The sequence below is a fragment of the Nerophis ophidion genome, linkage group LG05, assembly GCF_033978795.1.
Source record: "Nerophis ophidion isolate RoL-2023_Sa linkage group LG05, RoL_Noph_v1.0, whole genome shotgun sequence".
In the NCBI taxonomy this organism is placed as follows: Eukaryota; Metazoa; Chordata; class Actinopteri; order Syngnathiformes; family Syngnathidae; genus Nerophis; species Nerophis ophidion.
The window spans coordinates 2,549,942-2,573,078 of NC_084615.1; the positions used below are offsets into that span (position 1 = coordinate 2,549,942).

General features: G+C 39.8%; 3 protein-coding genes across 3 annotated transcripts; 1 reads left to right on the forward strand and 2 right to left on the reverse strand.

The window, feature by feature from the left end:
* Positions 1-2,225: 2,225 nt before the first annotated feature.
* gnpda1 (glucosamine-6-phosphate deaminase 1) lies at positions 2,226-13,535 on the reverse strand. The gene is made up of 7 exons (XM_061899710.1): positions 13,345-13,535; positions 13,098-13,229; positions 7,150-7,251; positions 6,893-7,075; positions 6,624-6,808; positions 2,446-2,620; positions 2,226-2,374 (listed from the first exon to the last, which is right to left on the reverse strand). Exons 2-7 carry the CDS (start codon positions 13,219-13,221, stop codon positions 2,316-2,318), a joined length of 828 nt encoding a protein of 275 aa, XP_061755694.1. The 5' UTR covers positions 13,222-13,229; positions 13,345-13,535; the 3' UTR covers positions 2,226-2,315.
* A 2,263-nt stretch (positions 13,536-15,798) lies between these two features.
* LOC133552492 (uncharacterized) lies at positions 15,799-21,297 on the forward strand. Its single transcript, XM_061899701.1, has 5 exons — positions 15,799-16,137; positions 16,243-16,838; positions 17,974-18,105; positions 19,005-19,328; positions 19,662-21,297. The coding sequence occupies exons 2-5, from the start codon at positions 16,386-16,388 to the stop codon at positions 20,721-20,723; spliced, it is 1,971 nt and encodes a 656-aa protein (XP_061755685.1). The 5' UTR covers positions 15,799-16,137; positions 16,243-16,385; the 3' UTR covers positions 20,724-21,297.
* Positions 20,827-23,055, reverse strand: LOC133552493 (uncharacterized). The gene is made up of 2 exons (XM_061899702.1): positions 22,185-23,055; positions 20,827-21,621 (listed from the first exon to the last, which is right to left on the reverse strand). The coding sequence occupies exons 1-2, from the start codon at positions 23,010-23,012 to the stop codon at positions 21,295-21,297; spliced, it is 1,155 nt and encodes a 384-aa protein (XP_061755686.1). The 5' UTR covers positions 23,013-23,055; the 3' UTR covers positions 20,827-21,294.
* Between the last annotated feature and the right edge of the window lie 82 nt (positions 23,056-23,137).

Sequence of the window (23,137 nt, forward strand, 5' to 3'; positions counted from 1 at the left end):
GTCAAACATGCGGCCCGCGAGATGAGTTTACTATGTGTAAAATTGAGCTGCATTTTCAAATAAAAACAACAACGAAAAAACACTTCTATATGTGTCCACTGGATGTCGCAATAGAAATTCTTTTAGGCAAGCAAATAGTTTATACCAGGGGCCAGCAAGTATACCAAGCAAGAGGTACACAATAAAGCGGGGCTGGGACTCCTTCCCCTCGACCCATTGTAAAACAAATTGAGCACATTTTTAAATTAAAAGAAAGTGAACAAATGTGAGATTTACTGCGATATACTGTCAGTCTTTTAAGTTTGTATTTTTGGTTTGTTCAAACTGTTCACACATTGCACAGCTTTTATTATTTGATGGATACACAGTGATCCCAGAAGGAAGGAAGTAACTCAACCCTCTTGAATTCCCAGTTTGTTTGGTTTTTGAGTTAGCATAGGATTAATACGGGCCAATGACAAATGAGGTAGCTGATAGTCCTTTTTATTCATCCTTTATTTCGTTTTTCGTTCAATCCCAGATGGACTGTGACTTAATGTTGAATTGCTTTGTAGAGACACACTGAAATGAAGTCTAAATTCATTGTCTTCTTCATGGTGTTTTTCAAACTGCACACATTTTTTCTGCGGGATTTTCAACAAGCTGTGATGTGTGTACATTTTCAGAATGCGCTTGTTCTATTTTGGGCCGAAGTGAAACAAAGAAAAAAATCTAAAGTTGTCGTAGTTGTATTTTCAAGTTAGTATGCCACGATTTTACCCGTCCGGCCCACATGGAAACAGATTTTCCTCCATGCGGCCCCTGAGATAAAATTACTTTGACACCCCTGCTCTAGCCTTTAAATCAGGGGTCTCAGACACGCGGCCCCCACCTTAATATGAAAGTTTAACTTTAGGGCGGCCCGCAAGTTTTATATGAATGGCGCTTGTTAGTTGGGTCCAAAATGGGTCTTTCAACGTTCTGGGTTGCCTACCCCTGCGTTAGTGGAAAAGCGGCTAATGAGTGAAAGCGACAGAGCTAGACGTTGCCATGGAGACGAGGATTTTCTTACACTGCGATCCGGTCCGTCAACAATAACAGTCCCCGATAACCTGGACCAATTCAAACCGTTATTTATTTATTATTATTTTTTCATTGTTTAATTTGCATTGCCTCACACGATGAACACTTCTTATGACGCCGGATTACACGCCGGGAGCCGTCACTTTTTTGCACTCGCTATCCTGGTACTTTCCCGGCTACTATCCGCCGATCGTCGTGTTGCTGTAGGGAGGAAAAGCGGAACGACACACATTGCGGAAATAACATTATTTTCTGTGCGTCAGATAAATACAAATATATTTAACAACCCCAAACATGTCTTTTTCAAATCCTGCAGTGAAGAGAAAGGTTAGTGATGAGCAAAGACAAGTCCAGGAAAAGTGGGAGATGCAATATTTCTTTGTTGAGCACAGGGTCACCCCGACGTGTCTTATTTGCACAAGGAATACAATTTGAAACTTTATTATATAACTAGATATGCTGAGGAGTATGCAAATGTTTCTTTAAGAAATCTCTTCTTGCGGCCCAGCTTCACCAAGACTCTGCATCCAGTGGACCCCAGGTAAATTGAGTTTGAGACCCCTGCTTAAACTAGACCCCTTTTTTTTAACCAGTTGATCTGCCGTTTGTTTTCTTTTTCTCTTATGTCCCCTCCTCCCTTGTGGAGGGGGTCCGGTCCGGTGGCCATGGAGGAAGTACTGGCTGTCCAGAGTCGGGACCCAGGATGGAGCGCTCGTCCAGAGTCGGGACCCAGAATGGAGCGCTCGTCCAGAGTCGGGACCCAGAATGGAGCGCTCGCCTGTGTATCGGCCGGGGACATCTCTGCACTGCTGATCCACCTCCGCCTGGGATGGTTTCCTGCTGGGATTCTCGCTACTATATTGGATCCACTTTGGTCTGGATTCTCACGGTTATGTTAGATCCACTATGGGTTGGACTTTCACAATATCATGTTAGATCCGCTCGACATCCATTGCTTTTGGTCCCCCAGTGGTTTGTGCAGCCTTTTGAGACACTTGTGATTTTGGGCTATATAAATAAACATTGATTGATTGATACTAAGGTGCAACCACCTACATGTTTCATCGCACCTCGGGATCAGTTTGCACTTAAAGGCAACACGAGTTGTGCCAGTCAAAACAAACACAGCAAGTACAAATCATTTGATTAAAAATGAGCAGTAATAACAAATCACAGTTTACTGCCAAAACAAACAAATCATTGGAATGCTTCTTTTTTTTTTAAATGTTCACTAATCACCCCTCCAAACTGCATTACTTCTTGGGCTCTGAAGAAGGTAACTCTACCAGCTTGTTGTGCACATGCATCATCCCTACAGGGTAAAAAAAGAAAAACATAAGTATATGCATTTTCCCATGTTTTTTTGCTGTGATGTAGTCTTACCTTTGAAGTATTTCACTGTTTTAACCCGCAGTTCCAAGGTGGCATCTTCGTCACATACAAAAACAGTCTGTGGGTGCTGCTGGAAGGCAGATACAGTCCACATGTGGTTTACGCCTTCTTCGATGGCTTTGTAAAGGGCAAATGCCTTGTGGGCCCCTGTGATGAGGATCATGACCTGTGGAGGGCATACACCTTTTCAGTTGTCGCCTTTTTAAGTCAAGAATGACATGATAAGACACTCTGTGGCCAGCTGTACCCTCTAATCCCCAAACATTCACAAATATGCATGTAGATCATAATTACCCTGAAAAGTTTCCAAAAACATTGTAATCACAGTGACAGTATGACCCCTTTTGCCACCGTTTGTAGAAGTCAGAATGGGGGAAACAGAATTAGAATTGAATTCCAAGATAATTAGGGCAGTGCTAAATAACAATGATGCTCCCACTAAATATTCACACTTTGGACACATTTCAGACATGTTCACTGTAAGGAAGCAACAGTAGTCCTTATGGGCCACACAGAATAATCTATCTGACTGAACTTTTAGTCCAGACTGAGAGAATAAATGTACCTACTAAATTCAATGTGAAGAAAAATTACATTTTCATAACTAATTTAAGGCTGTCAAAAATATCAACTTAACTCACGTGATTCATCCAAAAATGATTTGCAAATACTTTACAACTTGTATTCAATTGAATAAACTGCAAAGACAAGATATTTAATGTTGGAACTGAGAAACATGATATTTGATTTTAGTCTCTTTATATTCAGTAACTGGAGCGTTTTGCTGTTTTTAAGGACCCTCTACTACAAAGGTAGTCAAAGATCAACTACAAGCAAGCACTTTAGTTTATTCTTTTTAAGAATTGGCTGCAAAAATGTGCATCTCTCACAAGCTTTTTGAACCGAACATGCAGACCACCAGTTAAATAGCCTACATGATGAAAAACAGAGGACCTTAAATGGAACCTTGAGGAACACAACTAGTAAAACTAAAGTTGAAGAATGACTACTGCATGTGAAGTAAACAAACTACAGCAACACCTAAGTTAAACAGATCACATTACAAAAACAATGTTATTGTCAATACGGAGAGAACTTAGAGGAGCCTTGAGGAGCACCTCAGTTATGTAAATCACAAATTTGGACCCCAGCGTTCTGTTTGCTAGCAAGGTTAAAATGTCAATGCAAAGATCTGCCAATGTGTTTACATCCATCCTATTTGGGTTCCAAATCAACCTTAAGAAAGTCAGTTACTTCACTATTAAATTGGGTGAGGTCACCTACCTAGGTTCCGTTCTAGAGGCTAATCTTTCTTGTGATAAGATGGCAACCAAGGTAATCAAAAAGGTCAACCAACCAACAAGATTGCTCTACAGAATCTCCTCTCTGGTCAACAAAAGCACCTTGAGGATTCTAGCGGGAACTCTCATTCAACCCTTCTTCGATTACGCTTGCACCTCCTGGTACCCCAGCACCTCCAAAACCCTCAAATCTAGCTTCCAAACATCCCAGAATAAGCTAGTCAGGTTACTTCTAGACCTCCACCCCAGATCACACCTCACTCCAACCCACTTCTCCAAAGTGGGCTGGCTCAGGGTGGAGGACAGAGTAAAACAACTTGCACTGAGCCTGGTCTATAAAATCCGCTACACCTCCCTGATACCGAAGTACATGTCAAACTACTTCCTTAACGTAAATGACCACCATAACCACAACACCAGGGGGAGCTCCACAAACCACGTTAAACCAAGATTCCCATCTAACAAAGGTCTTAACTCATTCTCTTTCTATGCCACATCAATGTGGAATGCACTCCCAACAGGTGTAAAAGAAAGTGCATCTCTACCCTCATTCAAAGGCGCACTAAAAGAACACCTCCAGGCAACTACAACCCTAGACTAACAACCTCCCCGGATTGTAAATAATCAAATGTAAATAATAAAATGTATTTACTTGTTCTTATGCTTTCTGAGCTCACTATGTTCACCGCTAACTGTACATATCCTACAAAGTCAGACCTACACTGTTTCAATGTCCATTTCTCAGATGATATAATTGTTGATGACTGAAGTGCTGATAGCAATCCCACCTAACCCTCCCGCCCCAACCCCCTCCACATCCCAGCCCCCGCATTGTAAATAAGGAAAATAAATCAATGTATAAACTCTGATGATTAACTTGTGACTGTATTATGCTGATAGTATATATTTGTACCATGAATTGATTTACGTGGACCCCGACTTAAACAAGTTGAAAAACTTATTGGGGTGTTACCATTTAGTGGTCAAAAGTACGGCATATGTACTGTACTGTGCAATCTACTAATAAAAGATTCAATCAATCAAAAACATGATCCAAAGTTCCTCTATACAACACGAGCACTCTGCAAAAATGTCTCCCAAGTTTTGACCTGAACTCGGGGATGGACAGTATGGTGTCTTTAGATTGCCAGATTTATCCCCCAGTTGAATAGCCCTGCTTTACACCTGGAAAAAGGTACTAAAACGGAACTGAAAACCAAAGTACGGACTGCAATGTGGGTTACCTGTTCATGTGCACCCCTAGTTTACTGTGAGGTGTTCACGGACTATTTTCATCACTTTAATAGTGAGAAGATGTGAGGGCTGTGCGCTCCTATTTGTGACCTAAATAGGGGTGTAATGGTACACAAACATTTTGGTTCGGTACATACCTCGGTTCAGAAGTCACGGTTCGGTTCATTTTCGGTACAGCAAGAAAACAACAAAATATAAATTTTTTGATTATTTATTTAACAAATTTGCTAAATATTCCACCAAAAATATTTTTCTTAGTGGAATACTTGATGTGTTGGATAGGTCAATAATTCATAATAACATTGATTTTGAGTCAATATTATGTTTTGAGCAATGACAGTTTGAAAGAAAAAAAACAGCTTTGTTTTATTAGTCAACCTTGCAACTTTTTCTAAATTACATTTAGCCTTTAAGCTTTTTTATTTCACTTTTGTTTATGTTTTTGTTTATTTTAATATTATTTTTAGAATGTGCCGTGGACCTTTAAAACATTAGCTGTGGGCTGCAAATGATTTCCGGGGCACACTTTTGACACCCCTGCTATAGATAATAAATAAAATGTGATAAATTTATGGATAAAAAGCAGAACGTGGCAACGCATGCACATTTATCATAACTCTCTCGTTCTTTCTGTCTCCACCCTCACCAATGCTGCTGCGCACACCACTTTTTTTTGTTTGTTTTGAACCCCTTCTTAACCCTGAACGTACATTGAAAATACACGCAACCCTAACTTAAAATGTCGGACATTCGAGGCATTTAAAAACTCCATCTGGACAGCTCCGCAAAGAGGACATGTTCCATGAAAAGAAAAGGTATGGTCAGTCTATCTACCAGTCGTTGCTAGCATGCCTTGTGTTGTTGTTTTTTTTGATTGATTGAAACTTTTATTAGTAGATTGCACAGTACAGTACATATTATTAGTAGATTGCACAGTACAGTACATATTATTAGTAGATTGCACAGTACAGTACATATTATTAGTAGATTGCACAGTACAGTACATATTATTAGTAGATTGCACAGTACAGTACATATTATTAGTAGATTGCACAGTACAGTACATATTATTAGTAGATTGCACAGTACAGTACATATTCCCTACAATTGACCACTAAATGGTAACACCCCAATAAGTTTTTCAACTTGTTTAAGTCGGGGTCCACGTAAATCAATTCATGGTGCCTCGGTGTGTATTGTTTACACATCGGTGTGGGGCGGTATAGCTCGGTTGGTAGAGTGGCCGTGCCAGCAACTTGAGGGTTGCAGGTTCGATTCCCGCTTCCGCCATCCTAGTCACTGCCGTTGTGTCCTTGGGCAAGACACTTGACCCACCTGCTCCCAGTGCCACCCACACTGCTTTAAATGTAACTTAGATATTGGGTTTCACTATGTAAAGCGCTTTGAGTCACTAGAGAAAAGCGCTATATAAATATAATTCACTTCACTTCACATGGTACGGCACGCTACTTAATATGTCCGTGTCGTTCGGTACACCTCCGAAGCGAACAGAAACCCCCGTACCGAAACGGTTGAATACAAATACACGTACCGTTACACCCCTAGACCTACGGTATCGCACTAGGATCTGCTGACATTGAAGTGAACTCTAACCTCTTTTGCGTCCATGACGGTGCCCACTCCGACAGTCAGCGCCATGGTGGGCACCTTTAAGAGGTCATCGTCGAAGAACCTAGCATTAGCCATGATGGTGTCCTTTGCCAACGTCTTCACCCTGGTTCTAGAAACCAGACTGGACCCGGGCTCGTTGAAGGCGATGTGGCCATCCGGTCCGATGCCTAACAAGAGAGGGAGAACACGAATAAGGTCGATCGTAAATGCACGGTTGCTCAATCCGAGCATTGTTGACCTCCTTTTCATACCGCCGACAAACAGCTCGATGCCCCCAGCTGCTGTTATTTTCTTTTCAAAGGCGTCACACTCTGCTTTCAGGTCTGGAGCGTTGCCATCAAGGATGTGAGTGTTCTCCGCTCTTATGTCGATGTGCTTGAAGAAGTTATTCCACATGAAGGAATGGTAGCTCTCAGGGTGATCTCTGGGAAGTCCTGAATTGCATCGCTTATTGAAAAGTGTGGGGACGGTGCTACTTGCAGTGATAGGAGAGGGATGAGTTACTTACCCACATATTCATCCATGTTGAACGTCTTGACATACTGGAAAGAGATTTCTCCCTTCTTGTAGTACTCTATAAGTTTCTTGTAGCAGCCCAGTGGGGTGCTTCCTTGAGATGGGACAAACAGGAAAAAGCGTAGTTTAGCGCTGAGTGAAATGTACAAACCTTTTGACTGGATATGTGTTGGATTAATTGTAAATAAGTTCTCATTTTTATTCAAATACGATTTTTTGCTTATGTATTGTGTGGGACAAGCTGAAGAGAAACAAAATATTTATTGGACTTAGGTTGACCTACCAACTTCAAAGAGGAGTTTGCAGATGAGACAGAGCAACACAGGAAGTTACGTATCCTCTGTTTGCATGTGTTGTGTTCTCACCACAGGTGTTAGGTTTCCAACACAGCTGCAAACCCCCCCTCCCTTAGTGCTGCTGTGTGTGTGTGTGTTTGTAATGCAGGGCATCCCGAATGAATCAAAGTTCAAGTTAAAGTAGCAATGATTGTCACACACATACTAGATGTGGCAAAATTATTCTCTGCATTTGACCCATCACCCTTGATCACCCCCTGGGAGGTGAGGGGAGCAGTGAGCAGCAGCAGTGATTTAACCCCCAATTCCAAGCAGGGAGGTAACGGGTCCCATTTTTATAGTCTTTGGTATGACTCAGCCGGGGTTTGAACTCACGACCTACCATCTCAGGGCGGACACTCTAACCACTAGGCCACTGAGTAGGTTAGGGAATTAAAAGGCGAGAAAGGCTCCAAATCACTCTGAAACCTTTCTCCAGGTCACTCTCCTCGTACGAGAAAAGCAATCACTGGTTTGTCTTCTATTCTCTGTTTCTGTGTCTCATGGTATTTGACGCTGACAAGATGCACAAGCACATTTCACAAGTTCAACACCAAATAAAGCACAGCTGGCAAATATTTTGACATCAAGAGAAAAAAAATTGTCTGGGGGTGCCAAGATGTATGTGTGTATAAATGATGTGTACACATTTAGATGTAAGAATATGCTGTTTGTGTGTTTGGGTCCCTTTTTTTCAGGGACACTAATACCAAAAGTCACAATGTCTGATGGAATTCCATAAAAACATTATGCCAGACCACCTCAAAAAAACCGGAATGGATTTTTTACAGTTTTTTATTGAATGGGTCACCCAAAATGTACATTAAAATAAAGTAAGTGGGATTTACAACATTAACTAAGAACAATAAAACACTGAATATTAACAACATATGAACATTGCCCCTCTTTTACTTCTCAGACCAAGCAAAACACAACAAAAATGTAAAAAAACAGCAAAATATGAATGCAAAGTGTAATAAACACCTACAATATGATATATTATCAAGTAAAAATCTGCTTCTGCATGTGTTCCTGGCACACGTGCTTCAGGCTGGCTGCTCTGAAAACAAACCTCGCCCACTCTTGTTTATTCCTCGTCTGAGCTGCTGTGACGTAGATTACCGTAATAACTCCTGTAACACTCTTAACTTAAACAAGTTGAAAAATGTATTGGGGTGTTACCATTTAGTGGTCAATTGTAGGGAATATGTACTGTACTGTGTAATCTACTAATAATATGTACTGTACTGTGCAATCTACTAATAAAAGTATCAATCAACCAATCAATCTATTGTTTCATAGAATCAAGTGCCCTAACAAAAAATCCCCTGCGTTAGTGACTCAATGAATGTGTTTTTATAGAGCACGACTGCAAAATAAGTAATCATGGCTCTAAAGGAAATTGTGAGTAGCGGCACAATTGATTTCAATAAATAACTTGTAGCAAAATTCAAACTTCTCCCACCCATTTTGCTCTCTTTTCCACTATAGTAATAATAAAGTACAATTGTTACATACTATCCATCCATCCATCTATTTTTTGCCGGTTATTCCCTTAGGGTCCCGGGGGGCTCTGGTGCCTATCTCAGCTACAATCGGGCGGAAGGCGGCGTACACCCTGGACAAGTCGCCACCTCATCACAGGGCCAACACAGATAGACAACATTCACACACTAGGGACCATTTAGTGTTGCCAATCAACCTATCCCCAGGTGCATGTCTTTGGAGGTGGGAGGGGCCTATCCCCAGGTGCATGTCTTTGGAGGTGGGAGGAAGCCGGAGTACCCGGAGGGAACCCACACATTCACGGGGAGAACATGCAAACTACACACAGAAAGATCCCGAGCCCGGGATTGAACCCAGGACTGCAGGACCTTCGTATTGTGAGGCAGACGCACTAACCCCTCTGCCACCGTGAAGCCTTTGTTACATACTAATGCTTGAATACATTTTTTGTATTTAAGACTGGTCCTGGCTGGCCCGACACTCATACAAACTCCAAATTAGGGGAGTCCACATCAGCGCTTCACGGAGAACTGAGAACCATCATCTACCATGAATTGATTTACGTGGACCTCGACCTGAACAAGTTAAAAAACTTATTGGGGTGTTACAATTTAGTGGTCAATTGTACGGAATATGTACTGTACTGTGCAATCTACTATTAAAAGTTTCAATCAATCAATCAATCAATCATCCATTCACTGTCAAGTTCAAATTTTTTTCTTAATCGGAAAAAATGCTTCGGTTTTCGTAAAACTAGTCAGGACCTTTTGGAATGGATTACTCAGGAAAATTGAGGTACCAATGTATGAGAATTTCACTTTCACCACTAAAATTAATTTACTTTCCAAAGATGTTTTATTGAGTGATTCTGTACCACTAGAGCAGTGGTTCTCAAACAGGGGTACTTGAAGGTATGCCAAGGGGTACCTCAGATTTTTGTTAAAATATTCTAAAAAATAGCAACAATTCAAAAATCCTTCATAAATATATTTATTGAATAATACTTCAACAAAATATGAATGCAAGTTCATAAACTGTAAAAAGAAATACAACAATGCAATTTTCAGTTTTGACAGTTAGATTTTTTGTGGACATGTTCCATAAATATTGATGTTAAAGATTTCTTTTTTTGTGAAGAAATGTTTATAAGTAAGTTGATGAATCCAGATGGATCTCTATTACAATCCCCAAAGAGGACACTTTAAGTTGATGATTACTTCTATGTGGAGAAATCTGCATTTAGAATTGAATCACTTGTTTGTAGGGACGGCGTGACGCAGTGGGAGAGTGGCCGTGCGCAACCCGAGGGTCCCTGGTTCAATCCCCACCTAGTACCAACCTCGTCACGTCCGTTGTGTCCTGAGCAAGACACTTCACCCTTGCTCCTGATGGGTGCTGGTTGGCGCCTTGCATGGCAGCTCCCTCCATCAGTGTGTGAATGTGTGTGAATGTGGAAGTAGTGTCAAAGCGCTTTGAGAAAAGCACTATACAAGTACAACCCATTTATCATTTATTTTTCAAGAAGTTTTTAGTTATTTTTATATCTTTTTTCCCAAATAGTTGAAGAAAGACCACTACAAATGAGCAATATTTTGCACTGTTATACAATTTAATGAATCAGAAACTGATGACATAGTGCTGTATTTTACTTCTTTATCTCTTTTTTTCAACCAAAAATGCTTTGCTCTGATTAGGGGGTACTTGAATTAAAAAAATGTTCACAGGGGGTACATCACTGAAAAAAAGTTGAGAACCACTACACTAGAGATAGGCAGGCTCCCTCTAGTGGCACGGCCAAGAATCACTTAATTAAATGTTGGAACAGTGTTCAAACTGTGTGTAATGTTACAGTGGCCAACATATTAAAATGTACTTGCTAAATAAAACATTAATTAAATATTCAAACAGTGTTCAAACTGTGTGTAATGTTACAGTGGCCAACATATTAAAATGTACTTGCTAAATAAAACATTAATTAAATATTCAAACAGTGTTCAAACTGTGTGTAATGTTACAGTGGCCAACATATTAAAATGTACTTGCTAAATAAAACATCTGCCTTGTTTTTAATCTATATTTAGGCCTACTACGCTACTGTACTTTCATGTGTGTCATTATGGCAGTACTTGGAAAGTATTCTCAGAGGTGCTACTTGGTGGAAAAACTTTGAGAACCGCTGTTTTAATTCACTGCGATGAGGTGGCGACTTGTCCAGGGTGTACCCCGCCTTCCGCCCAATTGTAGCTGAGATAGGCGCCAAAAGGAAATAAGCGGTAGAAAATGGATGGATGTTTTAATTCACCAACATGCACCTTTTTAACCACAATTTTCAATGAAATAAAATATGGATTTACAATGTCAACTGTGTTCTACTATAAAATATCTGTTCTTCCTGAAATGAGTAAATGCCATATTATCTGAAATTAAAGTTGAAAGCCAACACTTTTTTTTTTTTTTAATTACATTTGTGACGGTTTGGCACATAATAATTGTCTAATACCCTAGTGTGTGAATGTTGTCTGTTTATCTGTGTTGGCCCTGCGATGAGGTAGCGACTTGTCCAGGGTGTACCCCGCCTTCTGCCCGATTGTAGCTGAGATAGGAACCAGCGCCCCCCGCGACCCCTAAGGGAATAAGTGGTAGAAAATGGATGGATGGATGGATTTGTGACGGTGCAAATAACAATATTTCCATATTTGTAGAGTTAGCTAAATCAGTGATTCTCAACCTTTTTTCAGTGATTTAACCTGTAAACATTTTTTAAATTCAAGTACCCTCTAATCAGAGCAAAGCATTTTTGGTTGGATAAAAAAAGGGATAAAGAAGTAAAATACAGCACTATGTCATCAGTTTCTGATTTATTACATTGTTTAACAGTGCAAAATATTGCTCATTTGTAGTGGTCTTTCTTCAACTATTTGGGAAAAAAGATATACAAATACCGTATTTCCTTGATTCGCATATAGTATGCGCCTGCCTTGAATTACTGCTTCCCAAAATAATTGGCGCATGCTTAGTATTACCGCCTGGTCAAACTGGTGACGTCACGAGTGACACTTGCCCTGTCATCATTTTCAAAATGGAGGAGGCTGTTTTCAATACTGGTCATTTGAAATCGCATAAAGGGAAGAAGATTAAGAGCTATTCAGTAGGATTTAAGGTCCAAGCTTACATCACACTCAAATTTTTACTGCATACTTTTGGTAAGTGAGAAGAGGTTTTAAATTAATTAGCGCATGCTTACTTTTACAGCATGCCTGTGGTAAGCGCAGGAGTGAGAAGAGGTTTTAAATTAATTAGCGCCCTGGCAGCAATTCAAGGAAATACGGTAACTAAAAACTTGTTGATAAACAAGTGATTCAATTATAAATAAAGATTTCTACACAGAAGTAATCAAGGGGACGGCGTGGGCAAGTTGGTAGAGTGGCTGTGCCAGCAATCTGAGGGTTGCTGGTTCAATCCCCACCTTCTACCATCCTAGTCACGTCCGTGGTGTCCTTGGGCAAGACACTTCACCCTTGCTCCTGATGGGTCCTGGTGAGCGCCTTGCATGGCAGCTCCCTCCATCAGTGTGTGAATGTGTGTGTGAATGTGGAAATAGTGTCAAAGCGCTTTGGGCTCCTTAAAAAGTACAACTCATTTACCATTTAATCATCAACTTAAAGTGCCCTCTTTGGGGATTGTAATAGAGATCCATCTGGATTCATCAACTTACTTCTAAACATTTCTTCAGAAAAAAAGAAATGTTTAACATCAATATTTATGGGACATGTCCACAAAAATCTAGCAGTCAACACTGAATATTGCATTGTTGCATTTCTTTTATGAACTATTTTGTTGAAGTATTATTCAATAAATATATTTGCAAAGGATTTTGGAATTGTTGCTATTTTCAGTCTATTTAAATAATATCAGAGGTACCCCTTGTCATACCTTCAAGTACCACCAGGGGTCCGCGTCCCTCCATTTGAGAACCACTGAGCTAAAGTAAGTTCTGGAAGTGAGAGGAAATGATTGAGGAACGCAATGTTGTTTTGTAGACAAATAATCACTTAGTGTAGTTAGCGGATAGAAAATGAAAGGTTTGTCAGCGACTTACCAGTAGGAAGTCCGAGAGTGAAATATCTGTCCGGCCCAGCTTTAAAAAGCAAAATCTTGTTCCTGATGTATTTTGCAGCCCACTCGCTGGCCGCCTCGTAGTCATCGAGAATAATAAGTTTCATGTTCCTGCCTTTTTTTTAATGACAGAACGACTTTGTTGGAAGTTAGATTTCAGGACAAAACACACCTACGGCAGACTTCAGACTCATAAAGGTATAAAAGGAAGCCTGGTGGAGTATACTTACAAAACTAGCGTTCCTTTTTTGTAAAAAAATAAAAATACAAATCTAAATTGAAACAATATGAGAACACAGTTAAAAGTCCTTCTATCTTAATGCAGTTTTGTGTGGAAAAGAGTTAAGTAGACAGCCGCCACCTTCCAATATCAGGCAGTCTGATCACGTGATCCGGTGTCTGGCGGATGGAGACCAAACAGGAAGTGGCGTTTTACTCTTTCCGCTAAACAAGCTAATGTTTGAAAAAAGCTGACAGGTTTTCACAAAATGTAGTTTGGAAGGGGTTTTTCTGCCAACTTCCTGATGATTTTTGCTGAAGGATGTTATTGTTATTAAAATGTAGGTCTAAGTGAGACCTACATAGAGGTTTTTGTGTCATGTCTCGCCGACAATCTACCGGAAGTTACAAGCACTTTTGTCTGTTTTCTTTCTAGAGGGCGCTAGAGCGCAACTTTGAGTTTTTGGGTTTGGCTTTTTTATTAGATCGCACTTTTCGCACTTTCTGATGTGTGTGTCCAGTTTGGTGAGTTTTCAAGCATTTTAAGGGGGTCCAATTACAGCTCAAAGAGGCAAAAATGACATTTTTTAGGAAACTTTTGTTTTGAAGGGGTTTTTCTGCCAACTTCCTGTTGATTTTTGCTGAAGGATGTCAGTTTATGAAATGTAAGTCTAAGTGAGACCTACATAGAGGTTTCTCTACGACATTCCTAATGAAAGTTACAAGCAGTTTTGTCTACTTAAATACGTGTCCCAATAGCTTTATTTGCTTCGGAGTTGAAATATTGAATTTATGGAACAATGAAAATCACCAATATTATTTACGAGATAGAATGTGGATCAGACTAGTTACATTTTACACAAATACTACTCTCTTGGTGGGAATTACAGGATTCAGAATTTTTTTATTTTTGCTTTGTTTTCATTGTAAACATTCATTAAGTCAGGGGTCACCAACACCAGGTCGCCCGTAAGGACCAGATGAGTCACCCGCTGGCCTGTTCTAAAAATAGCTCAAATAGCAGCACTTACCAGTGAGCTGCCTCTATTTTTTAATTGTATTTATTCACGAGCAAGCTGGTCTCGCTTTGCTGGACATTTTTAATTCTAAGAGAGACAAAACTCAAATAGAATTTGAAAATCCAAGAAAATATTTTAAAGACTTGGTCTTCACTTGTTTGAATAAATTAATTATTTTTTTTAACTTTGCTTCTTATAACATTCAGAAAAACAATTTTAGAGAAAAAATACAACCTTTAAAATGATTTTAGGATTTTTAAACACATATACCTTTTTACCTTTTAAATTCCTTCCTCTTCTTTCCTGACCTTTAAAGGCCTACTGAAAGCCACTACTAGCGACCACGCAGTCTGATAGTTTATATATCAATGATGAAATATTAACATTGCAACACATGACAATACGGCCGCTTTAGTTTACTGAATTACAATTTTAAATTTCCCGCAGATTTTCTTGTTGAAAACGTCGCTGAATGATGATGCGTGCGCGTGACGTCCCGGGTTGGAGGGGACATATTAGCCCAGCACCACACACGACTAAATGTCGTCTCCTTTCATCACATAATTACACAGTATTTTGGACATCTGTGTTGTTGAATCTTTTGCAATTTGTTCAATTAATATTGGAGAAGTCACAGTAGAAAGATGGAGTTGGGAAGCTTTTAGCCTTTAGCCACACAAACACACAGTGTTTCCTTGTTTAAAATTCCCGGAGGTGAAACTTTACTATGGATCAGAGCGGTCAAGCCAACATGGATCCCAACCACATGTCAACCGGAAGGTTTCGCTGAGAAAATTGTGGTAAAAAGTCGCCTCTTACTGGAGATCTGCGGAGCTTGCGCCGTCCATGCAGCTCTCCGACTATCAGGTACTATTTAACTCACTAAAACACTAGCAACACAATAGAAAGATAAGGGATTTCCCAGAATTATCCTAGTAAATCTGTCTAAAAACATCTGAATCGCTCCCAATGCAATCGCCTTTTTTTTTTCCTAGTCCTTCGCTATCAATATCCTCAGCCACGAATCTTTCATCCTCGCTCAAATTAATGGGGAAATTGTCGTTTTCTCGGTCCGAATCGCTCTTGCTGCTGGAGGCTCACATTATAAACAATGTGAGGACGTGAGGAGCCATCACACCGGTGATGTCATCGTCTGCTACTTCCGGTACAGGCAAGGCTATTTTATTAGCGTCCAAAAGTTGCAAACTTTATAGTCTATGTTCTCTACTAAATCTTTTTAGCAAAAATATGGCAATATGGCGAAATGATGAAGTATGACACATAGAATGGAGCTGCTATCCCCGTTTAAATAAGAACATCTCATTTCAGTAGGCCTTTTACGGAGCCCCTAAAGGGACATGGGGATTTTTTTTTTTTTTTAAGGGACATGGGGATTTTTTTTTTTTTTTAGACATGTATCTCGTGCGCACGAGAAACTATCTCGTGGCCACGAGAAAGTTTCTCATGGCCACGAGAAACTTTTTATTTAAAAAAATTAAAAAAAATGTTTTTAAATAAAAACTATCTCGTGGCCACGAGAAAGTTTCTCGTGCGCACGAGAAAGCATTGGATGCGTGCACGTGGTTTGAGGTGTGTTTTAAAATGGCAGTTTAGGAGTTTATGCGGCTCTATTTCCAACAAAGACGTTCCCTCGCCCATAATCTCCCGTTGCTCAGCAGTTTTGATACCTGTTATTAAACAAAGATGGCTGCTGTAGATTTATTCATGTTCCTTCAAATGCGGAATATACCTGAAAGTGTCATCAACAAACTAAAAGAAGACAAGGTGAGGAAACTTATTAACTTTTATATAAAGTAAGAAATAGCCTACTTTTAATGTTGCTATTTTACTGTAGGAAATACCATTTAGCAAACGTTTTGCTTTTTACAGATCGACACCAATGTCATAGGCATTATGACAGATAAGGAGTTAAGCAAGTATATCGAAAGATATGGGGATCGACTTGCGCTCAGAGCATTTTGCCGTCAAAGAACTGTGACAAACGAAGAGTCGAGACAGTGAAGTCCTCCCTCATGCAGAAATTAAGAGACAGGTTAAGAACTCCTAATACTGTACAAGACACCGCTACTGGCCAAAAAAATGCAGCCAAAATCACCCGGCGGGTTGAAATGGGATGGCTCCACTTTGAGAGTGGAATGTATCACCAGGTTAGAACGAGAAAAGGAGGAGGAACACGGAATCTGTCGGTCCAGAAATCAGTGACTATGGGTGAACTGTTGGAGACAGTTGGCAAATGCTTGTTTTTTGCAAATGGGCATTCATCAAAAGGACTGATAGAAGACTTCGAGTTTGACATTTGTGATTACAGTCACAGTCCTGTGCCCCGTGAAGTCACGGTGGGCCAGCTGTACGAACAGACTAAACTAAAAATGCTACGCGTCTACACAGCCACCAAGTCTAACAACATTCTACTTCTCTCTGATGAATCATCGGACATGGAGCCAACACAGAAAACGCCGCTGAAGGTAATTATCCTCTGCCACATTTGTGATATCAATACATAGATTACTGTAGGTATTCCATTTATATTGATTGCATGCGTCGCCAGGCTCTGCTTTTTATCCACAGACTTATCAGATTTAATGTTTTATTATCTCTAGCAGGGGTGTCAAAAGTGTGCCCCGCAGGCCATTTGCGGCCCACAGCTAATGTTTTAAAGGCCCACGTCACATTCTAAAAATACTAATAAAATAAACAAAAAATAACAAAAGTGGAATGAAAAAGTTTAGAGGTGAAATGTAATTTAGAAAAAGGTGCACTGTTGACTAATAAAACAAAGCTGTTTTTTCTTTAAAACTGTCATTGCTCAAAACATAATATTGAATGAAAATGTATGTTTTTATGAATTATTGAACTATCCTAGGCAGCTGAGATAGGCTCCAGCACCCCCTGTGATCCGGAAAGGGACAAGCAGTAGAAAATGGATGGATGGATGGATGTTTGTTTGCCACAAAAAAACATAGTTTTGTTTGACAAAAAGGGTATAAAACAAACAAACGAAAATGTATGTATGCCCTGGCACACCATTATCATCATTTCATGACCCAAGCAAAAAAGTGTTTACACTTTTATACTGAAATAAATACACCTACCACTTATTAAATAATAATACAGAAACAAATTAAGTTAGAATCCATGAAGGAAAGAAGAATGTGAATGAATGTTTATAACTGAAGACATTTACATATGCATTAAAATGTGTTTTCTTTTGTATTATTTGTTTAATGGATTAAGTAACGTCGATAACAACCTTTTTCCAAAACACAGTACAGAATGTGAGATATAACAGGATAATGCATACATTTATCATTTGTTTTAAAAAGCTTACAAAAAAGTGGAACCCCCAAAATTTAGTGTGGGGCCCCATTTTGAAAATTCCTAGCGCCAATACTGATTATGGTTGTGTACCACACCTGTCTTATATGACGGATATGATGTTGATATTCACGTTTGCTTTCTTACCTGTGGTCTTATTCAATGTGATCTGTACTTTCACAGATGTCTTTTTTTTTTTAGGATAAATCTAGTGTCTTATTTCTATGTCAAGTCTGTATAAGCTCACAATGTGCTGCTCACAATTTGCTGCTCACCGTTTTATAGGCTAGGTCTAGGACAATGAAGACACGATCCTTGAGGAACAAGACCAGGAGACTCAATGAAGTGGATCATCCAGAGAGCTCCTCTGATTTAGATCTATCTCCAAGTGGCTCAATGCAGCAAAACCATGAACAAGTAAGCACTCGTATTGCATTTTTATGGAACCAGTCTTTGCTAAACAGTACTGAACTTGTGTTGTCTGAAGATTTTATTGTACCAAAATGTTCAGTATTCATTAAAATTCAAACATATTTTTATAGTTATAGTTTCCTGTAGTGTCATTTAAATTAAATCTGCATGACACAGGAGCTATGTCTATTATAAATCACAGGTGAAATATATGAGGGCACAGAAATGGCCTTTAAGAAACCATAATTTATAGTTTTAGTTTTAAATCTGCAGTTAAGATGGAAGTCTGTGAATGCTTTAAATGTTATCCTACATTAATTAAAAATGCATACACCAAATAATTTACTCAGGTGCAGAGTGTTATAGTCACATGAATATATATAGCAGCTTCCATCCATCCATCCATTTTCTACCGCTTGTCCCTTTTGGGATAGCGGGGGTTGCTGGTGCCTATCAGCTGCATTTGGGCGGAAGGTGGGGTACACCCTGGACAAGTTGCCACCTCATCACAGATAGACAGACAACATTCACATTCACACACTAGGGCCAATTTAGTGTTGCCAATCAACCTATCCCCAGGTGCATGTCTTTGGAAGTGAGAGGAAGCCGGAGTACCCGGCAGCTTGGATGAGATTATTCAAACTATAGATAATATGATAGGTTGATTGGCAACCCTAAATGGTCCCTAGTGTGTGAATGTGAGTGTGAATGTTGTCTGTCTATCTGTGTTGGCCCTGCGATGAGGTGGTGACTTATCCAGGGTGTACTCTGCCTTCCGCCCAATTGTAGCTGAGTAGGCACCAGCGCCCCCCGCCACCCTAAAGGGAATAAGCGGTAGAAAATGGATAGATGGATGGATAATACATTTGTTTGTTTTCTTGTTTTTTATATGAAATGATCAATAGAGAAGAGAGACAATCAGCCAGTCAAGATCAGCAACTCCTGAGATGGGTAACACAGAGCTCCTGCATACACAACCTACTGAGGATGTTGGCAGTCATACTCAGCAGTCAACAAGAAGGCATGGATCTGAAGATGACTGTTTAACGCCTGTGCCAAGTCAAGATGCAGACCAGTTGTTAAGTGATGTCTCAGATTCCCCTCTTAATCCTGCCATTCAACAATCTCTTGAGGACTCTGAAGTGAAGTTTGGACCCATTGTTGGTGATGATAGTGATTCTCAAGACACCACACTTCCCTGGAATCCACATGACTTGAGCAGCATGCAGGTACAATGTAGCACTAACGTCTTACAGTCCTGTAAAATTGTTACATTTTACATTTTTAAAATGTACAAAAACTGTAACATTACCATCCGAAGATCTTTCATCCTAAGCATATGTTTTTAGATTCATGTTTCATCCAACCATTCCAAAACTCATTTGTAATTTAATGCATCGTTGTATGAAATAGAAAAGCGGAAAATTTAAAACCACAACATTATCACCATTTTTGCATGCTATTTGATACATTGATTGTCAAAATCTTTGATTCTTTTCTGTTCACAAAAGGATTAATCAATCAATAATCACACTTAATTACCTTTTTAAAATATCTTGCAGCATTCCACATTCAATGATGGTCCTGTATCATCAAGCTGTCTTCCAGCATCACCAGATCCATTTGACAAAGAAATCCTTATTTTGAAATTAAGACGAGTAAACATAGTTGATGATGTCCTTAATGTCTTCATGGATCCAAAAGTACTGAATGCTCGTCTAAGAATGGAGTTTACAAATGAGAAAGCTATGGACAGTGATGGTGTGTCAAGAGAGGCGTACTCCGCATTCTGGGACCACTTCTTGGACCAGTGTGAGGGGGAAGATGAACGAGTACCCAGGCTACGACCAGACTATTCTGAGAAGAAATGGCAAGCGCTCGGAAGAGTGTGGTTGAAAGGATACCTGGACCACAAAATCCTACCAATCAGACTGTCACCAGCCTTTGTTCTTGCCTGTTGTAAAGGAGTTAGCTCAGTGGATGAAGAACTATTAATGATGTCATTTGCCAGATTTCTTTCAGAAAATGAGCGTGTGTCGCTTGAAAAAGCACTACAGGGTACCATTGATGAAACTGTTGAGGAGGACTTACTTGATGTCTTCTCCAGAATGGGATCTCACTGCCTGCCCCCTAAAAATAATTTACGGGCTGCTATTTTAACAATGGCCCACAAAGCTCTTCTTCAAGAGCCAAAGTTTATAATTGACTGTTTCCACTCCAGTGTTCATAATGCTATGCCAACGCTCATAACCACAGACAACATAATGGAGATATATGAATCTAAGAGGCCAACTAACAAGAAAGTGGCCCAGATGATAAAATCATCACTTGAAAGCCTAAATCCACAAGAGCAGACTGCTCTTAACCACCTGCTACGGTATGTGAGAAGCATCGACCAAAGAAAATTGGAGATTTTCTTACGCTTCTGCACAGGATCTACTGTGCTGTGCAAAGACACAATTGAAGTCATTTTTAACACATTGTGTGGTTTAAGTCGCAGGCCTGTAGCACACACATGTGGAGCAGTTCTTGAGTTACCATGCACTTACATCACATACCCTGAGTTTCGCAAAGAATTTGATAATGTCTTGTCTGGTGACTGCTTCACAATGGATATTATGTAGTGAATGGAAAGCACATCTATCTTCTACACTGAGTTTTGCATTTGTCTGATGCAAAACTGTTTCTACAGATTTTCATTTATTGTTCTTATTAAAACAGAGACCGTTTACATTTTTAAAATTGTTTTATTTTCTTATTTTTTTCTGTAAATTGTTAGTACATTGAGATTCAGTTTTTTTTCCACAAGACAGTTTAATAATTTTGATAAGTCAGCAGGGTCTGTTCTCATAGGTAAATGTCCCTTTTTGTACAATTATTACATTTTCATGTGCATCTTTTATACAATTGTTATTCTGAATAATGTTCAGAATTTATGTCATCATTCAACAAACAAGTTCATGTTCAATGCAAGTACAATACATTTCTAATGGTTGTTCAGTTCTGTTCATTTCCTCTTTCATGTCCTGCCTTGTTTCTCTTTGCAGTCAGTGTGCATATAGTGACATATCAATCCTATTTGCACCTCAGTTTTGCTGCAAAATGTTCTTAATGTTTGTGGCATAGCACTGTTCAAGTGTAGTCAGTGTGGACATGTTGTAGCTCTGAATAATCTGAATAAAAATCCATCTCAAATTAGAGAGTTGATGTTATCTCATTCCTCAAGTGAAGGTACAAATCCAATGCCTGATAAGCATCAGCTGGAAGATGCAGCTGTGACTCTGCCATCAGAATGTTGCAGATGTTGTAGATGTCTGTGTCACATGGCACTGCTGGTCGAAATGTGCAGTTACTCTGACACAACTGTACATCAGCTCTGTCCACTGGGGAAATGCAATCACAAGTTGTGTAGAGTTCTGGGAACATGTACATGATTCGGGGGCGACCACTGGGCACCCTGTCATTCTTTGATGGTCTGATGACATGTGCATCCCACACATTGATGGTCTCGTCTAATTCATCCTGGAAAAACAGTACAGAGAGAAAGAAAAGTACATTAATATGCAATTTGTTATTATCATCATGTGCTCTTTAATTTAGTTATGAGATTACTTCAAATAAATTATGTTAAATCTTGAGGTTTTTGATGACGTTAGGAGAAAATGAGTGGAAAAGGCCAAATATAAATATATAAATTAATAAACATAAATGAATAAAAACAGTTTGCTGCCCACTATGCTTGTACGGGGGGGGGGGGGGGTTATTAGGGCTACCAAACCCCCCGACACTGATGATGAATTAATAGGGTATTGTAGGACACCAATAACAGTAATTAAGAAGACACATAGACATGAGACACAAGTGCTAATATTCACACCCACTGTCTGCTCATGGAAGGATGTTAAAAGACAAAAACGAAAATGTAATTCAGTAGTTTTTCCATTAGATGGCACTGTTGTACTGTTGATTCATTCCATCTCTGCAGCCCGCTTGTAAAAAAGAGATGCACTTGCTATATAACATGTGTGTGCATGCCAGTCAATAAAAACATCAGAAAATAGATAAAACAATGCATTGTCGCTTACCTGAATGAAGCTCATAAAGCAGAACTGAATTAGACCTCGGTCCAAGTATGTGCCACCGAACAAACCACGGTCCTTCAGGTCAGTGAACATAGAGATATAGAACTCCATTGATTCTCTTCTGAGGAAACCCCACCAACTCTCTATGCGCTGATTTGCTGTGCTTGCCCCTTCGATGTAGCTGTCAATACCAGAACCGTCATCAATGTTGCGACGGAGAAAACGCTGAAAGTCTCTGACTTTAACATTTTCAGTGCCCCGATCGCCTCTGACAATCCTCGGACAACCACCAAATTTCTTCACTGCCTCCATATAGTAGCCTCCAATGATTTTTGGGTCACTGCTGGTCGTAAATGCATTCATCCAGATAATTTTCCGGGAGAATCCGTCAATACAGCCGTTTATACAGATACCAAATGGTTTCAGTTTGTCATAAGAGTCAAAGTGCCAAATATAATTGGGCCCTTTTGCGAAATAGTTGCGACGATGGAGCCGTCTCCTTGCTCTGAGTTCAACACCCCTCGGGTCAAGTTCTTTAAGAATTAAGCGTACTTCTTCTTTCTTGACGTGTAATCCATCCTCCTTGCATTTAGTGTACATCCACCTATATCCACACAGCAGGCCACTTGTTTGTAACTGCTGCTGAATGAAATCTACCACGCGATCCAAAGAGGTGTATCCTTTGCGCCGAAACAGACTACATGCCTTCATAATTCGTTTTAAATGTCTTTCAGACACAATATACCGATGACGACTTGCAAGCAAAGCAGCAATGTCCTTACAATGAAGTCCGAGTTGGAAATACAGCCGAATTAACTCCTGAACTGCCATTTTAACACACACCTCAAACCACACTCACGCATCCAATGCTTTCTCGTGCGCACGAGAAACTATCTCGTGCGCACGAGAAACTATCTCGTGCGCACGAGAAACTATCTCGTGGCCACGAGAAACTA

What these genes read in the sequence shown, in the direction of transcription:
- LOC133552492 (XM_061899701.1), top strand. Translation starts at nt 16,386, where the DNA reads ATGCAGAAATTAAGAGACAGGTTAAGAACTCCTAATACTGTACAAGAC. An exon ending in CACAGAAAACGCCGCTGAAG is followed by an intron (nt 16,839 to 17,973) that starts GTAATTATCCTC and finishes ACCGTTTTATAG; the next exon opens with GCTAGGTCTAGGACAATGAA. An exon ending in ATGACTTGAGCAGCATGCAG is followed by an intron (nt 19,329 to 19,661) that starts GTACAATGTAGC and finishes AATATCTTGCAG; the next exon opens with CATTCCACATTCAATGATGG.
- gnpda1 (XM_061899710.1), bottom strand. Translation starts at nt 13,221, where the DNA reads ATGAAACTTATTATTCTCGATGACTACGAGGCGGCCAGCGAGTGGGCT. An exon ending in CCGTCATGGACGCAAAAGAG is followed by an intron (nt 2,621 to 6,623) that starts GTTAGAGTTCAC and finishes TGCCCTCCACAG; the next exon opens with GTCATGATCCTCATCACAGG. An exon ending in AACAGTGAAATACTTCAAAG is followed by an intron (nt 2,375 to 2,445) that starts GTAAGACTACAT and finishes TTTACCCTGTAG; the next exon opens with GGATGATGCATGTGCACAAC.
- LOC133552493 (XM_061899702.1), bottom strand. Translation starts at nt 23,012, where the DNA reads ATGGCAGTTCAGGAGTTAATTCGGCTGTATTTCCAACTCGGACTTCAT. An exon ending in GCTTTATGAGCTTCATTCAG is followed by an intron (nt 21,622 to 22,184) that starts GTAAGCGACAAT and finishes CTGTTTTTCCAG; the next exon opens with GATGAATTAGACGAGACCAT.